This window comes from Cebus imitator, unplaced genomic scaffold (assembly GCF_001604975.1).
Source record: "Cebus imitator isolate Cc_AM_T3 unplaced genomic scaffold, Cebus_imitator-1.0 Scaffold266, whole genome shotgun sequence".
Lineage (NCBI taxonomy): Eukaryota > Metazoa > Chordata > Mammalia > Primates > Cebidae > Cebus > Cebus imitator.
In genome coordinates, this window is record NW_016107581.1 from 947874 (window position 1) to 955125 (window position 7252).

Genomic DNA, 7252 nt, shown 5'->3' on the forward strand with positions numbered 1-7252 from the left:
GCCCCGCCCCAGCCCTCAACCCCACCCCTGGCCCCGCCCCACCGCAGCCCTCACCTCCACTCCGCTGGTCTACGTGGGCGACACGGACATAACCACTCTGACAGCCCAGAGCTGAGAGGCGCCGGGACGTGCCGGGGAGGTTGTGGACGTCTAGCCAGAGGACGCTGGCGGGCAGGTGGATGGACAGGCCCGAGGGCCATTGCTGGGCCCCGCCCCGCCCCTCTGCCTCCCCAGGGACAGCAACCCCTCCCTGTACCCCTGGGATCCTGCTGCTTTATTCCTCCTGGATAATCCCCACGACCCTAGGGTTGAGTTCACATCTCGTGTTCTCTGGGGTCACCCCTGCTGATCAGTTTCTCTGAAATCATGCCATGGCCTGATTTTCCTGAGCTCTTCCCTGGGGCCCAATTTTTCTAAGGTCCCACCGCCTTATTTCTCTGATGTCACTGCCCCGGTCCCCATTGGCCTCTTTTGGGGCCTCTCCTACCTACTGGTCAGGTTCGTCAGCTCTGGGAAGAGGTTTTCCACGGGCTGTTCCTCAAACTGATGCAGACCCTCATTCTGGGGGAACCAAGACCCACCCCACCCCAGGTTAAGCCAGCCATCAGTTTCACACATGCACCTACCCGGCGCCAGCCCACAGCGACCCCCCCCAACAGGGCTTTGCCCAGCACGCCTCCCCACCTCACCTCCTTGTAGAGATGAATGGCCAGGTCGTTCCCACTCAAGAGAAACACGGTCTCCAGTTGATCCCCAATCTGGACTCTGAAAGCAAAGAAATCTAGAACCCTCAAGGTAGTAGAATCCATGTGGTCTGAGAACCAGAACTCTCCTCTTGCAAAAACCTGTTGAGAACCCTAACATTCTGAGATCCAGACACTAGACTCAGTGTTAGAATCTTGGGGCTCAAGCGCCTGACTATCCTCTCTCCTTGAAATGCAGAACTGTAGAAAGTAGCCCCCATAAAATCTCAGAATCAGGGAACTGTACAACCTTCCAATCTCAGAATTGCGGGAATGCGGCTTGCTAGAACCTCCCCTCCTAGAGCACGCACCTACTCCTACCTTCACCCTGTGGATTCAGGAATGGAACGTGGAACTCTCCAATGAATTGCAGAACCTCAGAAAGCTAGGACCTCTTTAATCTGAGACCCTAGTATTCTAGAAGTGCTGTTTTCTGTCTCCTTAGAAATACTAGCACTTGCCGGGCATGGTGGCTCACGCCTGTAATCCCAGCATTTTGGGAGGCCGAGGTGGGCAGATCACAAGGTCAGGAGTTCAAGACCAGCCTGACCAACATGGTGAAACCCCATCTCTACTAAAAAAACAAAATTAGGCATGGTGGCACATGCCTGTAATCCCAGCTACTCAGGAGGCTGAGGCAGGAGAATCACTTGAACTTGGGAGGCGGAGGTTGCAGTGAGCCGAGATCACACCACTGTGCTCCAGCCTGGGCAACAGAGCAACACTCTGTCTCAAAAAAAGAAAAAAAAAATACCAGAACTTCTAGAATTTGCCAACACAGATTTCAGATTCATGGAATGATAGAATATCCAAGTCCCAGCCAGGAGAACATTAGTGCAATGAAAGTCTTCAGTTTCAGGAACTCTCAGCTTTTAGACCAGAACTTGGCCAACCATGACCTGCAGACCAAATGCAACCCACCATTTGTTTATGTAAATAAAGTTTTATTGGAACACAGTCGCATCCATTCATTTACACAGTGTCAATAGCTGCTTTCTGGCTACAATGGCAAAGTGAGTAGTTGTAACAGAGGCTGGCTCTGAAAGCCTAACATTTCCTATCTAGATCTCTACCAAAAAAAGTTTGCCAATCCCTGTTCTAGACCATCCATGTTCTGGAATGGAATCTGGAGCTCTACAATGGAACTCACACACTGGAGTTCTAGGACCTTCGGATTCTAGATGTTCTATGTTCTATCTCCTTGAAATATGAGAATGTTGGGACTTATCATTACAGAACTTCAGAAGATTCTGGTTTCTGTCATATTGTAGAACATTCAAATCTTAGAATCTTAGGGTTTACCACTAGAAAACTTAGCATCTCTGATCTTGGAATGTCAGAATCTAGAACGTTAGAATCTGGGAATTTTAGATGTGCAGAATGCAGGTGCTCAATCAACTCAGATTATCTAGTTCAGGAATGGCAGGGCGGTGGCCCCTTGGTCATCTGGTCCATGGTCACCTTAAAAGCATGATGCTCTTGAAAACAAAAGTAGAATCTGATTGTCTGTGGGCAAATTCGTGTCTCCAGTTAGCTACAACTTTCCAGCCTCAGCTGCGTGTGTGTGTTCGCATGCGTGCTCCCTGTTATATTACACTTGTGGCTTATCACTCTCTCACGTGACCTCTCTCGTCCCCAGAGGCATTTAGTTCTTCCTTTTTGAGACAGAGTCTCACTCTTGTCACCAAGGCTGGAGTGCAGTGATGTAATCCCGGCTCACTGCAATCTCCAACTCCCAGGTTCAAGAGATTCTCCTGCCTCAGCCTCCTGAGGAGCTGGGATTACAGGCACCTGCCACCATGCCCAGCTAATTTTTGTATTTTTAGTAGAGACGGGGTTTCGCCATGTTGGCCAGGCTGGTCTCAAACTCCTGACCTCAAGTGATCTGCCCGCCTTGGCCTCCCAAAGTGCGGGGAATTATAGGCGTGAGCCACTGGGCTGCACTGGTATTAGTACAGCCACTGTATTTTCCAGAAGAGGAAACAGACCACAGGGGTCTGTAAGAAAGAGGTTCCAGAAGCCAGGGTTCCTACATTTACAGTGGGGTGGGCATGGATGCTCAGGGGACACTCACTCTGCGTGGCACAGCTGGAACGGAGTGAACTGGAGCTCCAGATTCAGGCAGCTCTCTGTAGGAGGAGCAGAGGTAGGTGAGTATGGGGGACTTGCTGGGGACCCTCTCCCTCCTCCCGTCCACGCCACACTCACGGGCAATGGAGTCCAGGTTGTATTCAGAGCCGGGCTCGTAGTCGCAGTAAATGTTCAGGAAGGGGCTGCCCTTGTCCCCTGAATCCTGGGGGAGAACACTGGGTTCAGGGGAGGGGCAGGGGTGGCAGGGGCGGTCCAGGGCAGCTCAGTGGGGCTCTCCACGTGTGTACAGAGGGAGGCGAGGGGAGGTGGAGGGGTTCTGCGTACCTTGATGAACGTGATCCCCACAACCAGACCCCGCTTGGGGGGTGACTTGTTGAAGGTGTCGATGGAGACAATCTCCGCGTCCACTGGGAGGGGAGAGTTCTAAGTTCAGTGTCAGGCAGTCAAGACTCGGCTCTCCCCAAACACGGTGGGCTCTGGCCACCGCAATGATCGTGCCCTCAGGTCTGAGTGAGTCTTGACCACCATCACCTGACCTCTGTTCGCTGGGTACCAGGGATCCTGATCTGTAAGTCGGAAGAATCCTGAAACCCTAGGCACTTCCAGGCCCCCACTATGCCTGCCCCCGATCCCAGTGACCCCCTTGAACCACCCCATCCCATTCTCCCAGCACGGTGACCTGGCTCAGATGGAGCCTCGAAGCCTTCTCAACACCACGTTCCAGGAACCCCCGCCAGCACCATAGCGCCACCCACCGGGGATGTAATTGAACTGCAGCTCCTTGGCCACTGGCCGGATTTTCTGTCGGAGGTCTTGGTAGCGGAAGCCGAGCACCTTGCCTTTAAGGGTGGCGGCCAGCAGCTCCCCGCGCCCGCCCGCACCGCCTGCCAGCCCGTACACATTGCTCTGCGACGAGAAGCGCGTAAAGCTGTCCTCGCGCAGCGGACAAGGCCCCGCGGCCACGGCCGCCTCCCCCATCACGCCCCACAGCCACGCACCCTCTCCGCAGCCCTCGGCGCGCCCGCACTACCCAACCTACGGCTCTCGAAGCGACCCGAACCGCCGGCTGGCCGGCCGTCGCGCAGACTGATGACGTACGGAAGCCACCGGCATTGCCCTCTCCCAAGATGGCGGCCAGATCGTCCGCCCGGGCCTCCAGGGCGACTTTGCCCCACTGCGCCTGCGCGCTCTTCTCCTTTTCATTTCTGGACCAAGTGGCTGCCCTAAGGAACCTATGACCAGAGATGGGAGGTGGTGGCCACGGCCTTTCGCTGTATGCTGCGTGGAAGGTCAAATCATCATCATCATAAAACTTAGTATTGCTCTTAAGTGCCAGGAACTACTATAAACGCATTCCGTCTAATAATTTATCAAAAATTCTCAAGCTGGTGGAGGTGGGTACTTTTAAGTCCATTTCACAGATGAAGGAATTGAAGCACAGAGGGGTAAAGTAACTTACCCAAGATCACAGCTAGTAACAAGCGATCAGTACTGGAACCCAAAGAAGGTACCCCATAGTTAACTTTTTTTTTTTTTTTTTGAGACGGAGTCTTGTTCTGTCACTCAGGCTGGAGTGAAGTGGTGCGATCTCGGCTCACTGCAGCTTCCACCTCACGGGTTCAAGCAATTCTCCTGCCTCAGCATTCTGAGTAGCTGGGATTACAGGCGCCACCACATCTGGCTAATTCTTGTATTTTTAGTAGAGACGGGGTTTCGCCATGTTGCCCAGGCTGGTCTCGGAACTCCTGACCTCAGGTGATTCACCCTCCTCGGCCTCCCAAAATGTTGGGATTACAAGCGTGAGCCACCGTGCTGGGCCCATAGTTCACAATCTTAACAATATCATCTTAAAAATAATGAATACATTCTTCTTGCCACCAAGGAAAAAGGATCCAGCTATAATAATAACCAACTCCTTTATGGAACACCTACTTGGTGACAATCATGCTGGCTCTGATAATCTGATTCCTCACAACTGTTCTGCAAGGGCCTAATGCTACCCTCTCTACCGGTTCGCCTATTCAGCATTCGCTGAGCTTTGACTATGCGCCAGGACGTCTTTTACAAATCTGTCTCACTAATCTTTGCAGGAAAGAAACCTCTACAAAGAGCTTTATTATCCTAGTTTAGAGGATGAAATGGAGGCTCAGAAAGGGTAAGTCCACTGACTGCTAGGATAGTAAGTGGTGGGGACGGGATGCAAACCAGGTATTTCTGACTCCAGGGCCTTCAGGGGTTGTCTGTGCTTGTCTCTAGAAGGCCATGAAGGTTTGGGTACTCTGTGCACACCTGTGTATCATTTCCGGAAGACACGGGTTGGCCAGCTGTCCTGGGCACCTCCAGCACACGCAGACTGCAAGCTCCATGAAGGCAGCCACTGGTCTCCCTTGGTCATGGCCAGATCCCTTGCGCCTGGACCACCGGGCCTGACACAAAGCAGGCATTCAGAAAACGTGTCAAAAATCACAAACTATGTCAGCTGAGCACGTAAGAGATGGCAAATGGAAAGCTCTCAAAGGCAGACTGGATATGGGAGGTGGCAAGAACGAATGTGTGATGATTCCGGGTTTCTGGATATGGGGAGTAGAAGCTCCTGGAGGGCAGGGTCTGGGAATGTCATCAGTGTGCTGTCTTCCCAGGGCCCGATATGCAGCAGGTGCTTAGTGAATACTCGCTGAAGGAGTGGCACGTGGGACTAGGGCCACTTCAGAGGTGCGTTTCCTTCAGGCTTCTTCCCTCCCTAGCAACCTACAAGCCACACATTGAATGAATGAATAAACAAATGAAGTTACGGGTTAGGAAGGATTCATCCTGTTCAGAGGTTTCCAGCCCCAGCTGCACACCTGAACTGCTGATGAAGCTTTATAAAAACAAACCAAAACAGGCTGGGCCTGGGGGCTCACGCCTGTGATCCCAGCATTTTGGAAGGCTGAGGTGGGTGGATCACCAGAGGTCAGGTGTTTGAGAACAGCTTGGCCAACATAGCGAAATCCTGTCTCTACTAAAAATACAAAAATTAGCTGGGCATGGTGGTGTCTGCCTGTAATCCTAGCTATTTGGGAGGCTGAGGAGGAGAATCGCTTGAACCTGGGAGGCAGAGGTTGCAGTGAGCTGAGATAGAGTCACTGGACTCTAGTCTGGGTGACTGGAGCAAGAGTCTGTCTCAAAAAAACAAAAAACTCTAATCAAGAGAAGAGAACCTCAGTCAAACCACAGTTTAACAGAGTGCGGCCACAGCCTGGATACTTTTATTTTTGCACCATCATCCTAATTTCTGTATTTTTAGCAGAGACAGGCTGCTCCTGAATGCCTGACCTCAAGTGATCTGCCTGCCTCGGCCTCCCAAAGTGCTGGAATGATGGGCGTGAGCCACCATACCCAGCCCTAAGCCTGCACACTTTTAATGACTTTAAAGCACAGCCAGGGCTCAGAATCACTGATTTAGGTCATGGACGGCAGACACAGATTCTCACGCTATCCTTCAGCCAGTGCCCACGATAGGGGAGACATGGTCATCAATCTCAGGTCTCAGGAGTCTTTGCTGCCATCATCAGTGGACCGGAGCTGTGGGATGAGCTGCAGTGGAGCAGGGCGGGTGTCAGGGAATTTGAACCTCGCCTGCGCTTCTCTGGGCTCACAGGGCTGGAGCGCCTTTCCCAGGAGCCCACCCTGGTTTCTTAGGCAGCCCCTCCTCTGTGCAATTACTGCCCCTGCTCACTTCGTGGTATTTTCCCATCATGCCTGGAGGGCACTGAGCATCCTCCAGCCCATCACCTCCACAGTGAGGGGCTCCGAGCAGGGCAGGGTAAAGCACGTGCGTGCCAGGCAGGTCCCCTAACATGCACATCGTGGAGTGTGGCGGAGGCAGCTGGTTCCTGCCCACCTTCCCCGGGCAAAAGCTCCTGCTATTTCCTCCTCCACTCCCCAGACCCACTCGAGCCTCAGACTCTGCCCACCAAAGCCGCTTCCTCCCCCATCCTGTGACAGATGGAACAACCGTCACCGGGGCGTTAAGCCTTCCTGCCAGGGAAATGTGGACATGGGGGATTCGGCGGGCTCCCGTCCATCTCATCCACAGCAGTCATGAGCACTGTCACACTCGGCTCTGCCACTGGCTCTGAGGGGGGATGACCACTGTGCATCCCAATTGAGCAAACCAAGACCCCAAGACCCCAAGAATCCAGAGAAAATTAGATCAAGATGGGTGATCTGGGACTCCCCAGCCAGAGCTCTTCCCCAGGCCCACCATCCCTGGGTCTCCCCCACCTAGAAGCTGACCCAGCCCACACACGTTTCAAGGATGCATGCCCCCCCACCTCCCGAGAGCTCGCCCAGGGCCTGGGAAGACCAGGAGTGTGAGGAGGACGGGAAACCAGCCTAGGGGGCAAGGTGGGTAGCAGGTGAAGAGGAAGAGAGAC

The 7252-nt window shown here is 53.3% G+C and overlaps 1 protein-coding gene across 1 annotated transcript in view; it reads right to left on the reverse strand.

Annotated features, from left to right (window-relative positions):
- The window catches only part of KPTN (kaptin, actin binding protein), a 9200-nt gene extending 5272 nt beyond the window's left edge, over positions 1-3928 (reverse strand). Inside the window, exons 1-7 of the mRNA XM_017500419.2 lie at positions 3590-3928; positions 3159-3241; positions 2952-3036; positions 2818-2872; positions 690-765; positions 488-561; positions 55-164 (exon numbers count right to left, since the gene is read on the reverse strand). Coding sequence (XP_017355908.1) covers positions 55-164; positions 488-561; positions 690-765; positions 2818-2872; positions 2952-3036; positions 3159-3241; positions 3590-3812 — 706 coding nt within the window. The 5' untranslated portion in view covers positions 3813-3928. The remainder of the gene's footprint in view (positions 1-54; positions 165-487; positions 562-689; positions 766-2817; positions 2873-2951; positions 3037-3158; positions 3242-3589) is intronic.
- Positions 3929-7252: the final 3324 nt, after the last annotated feature.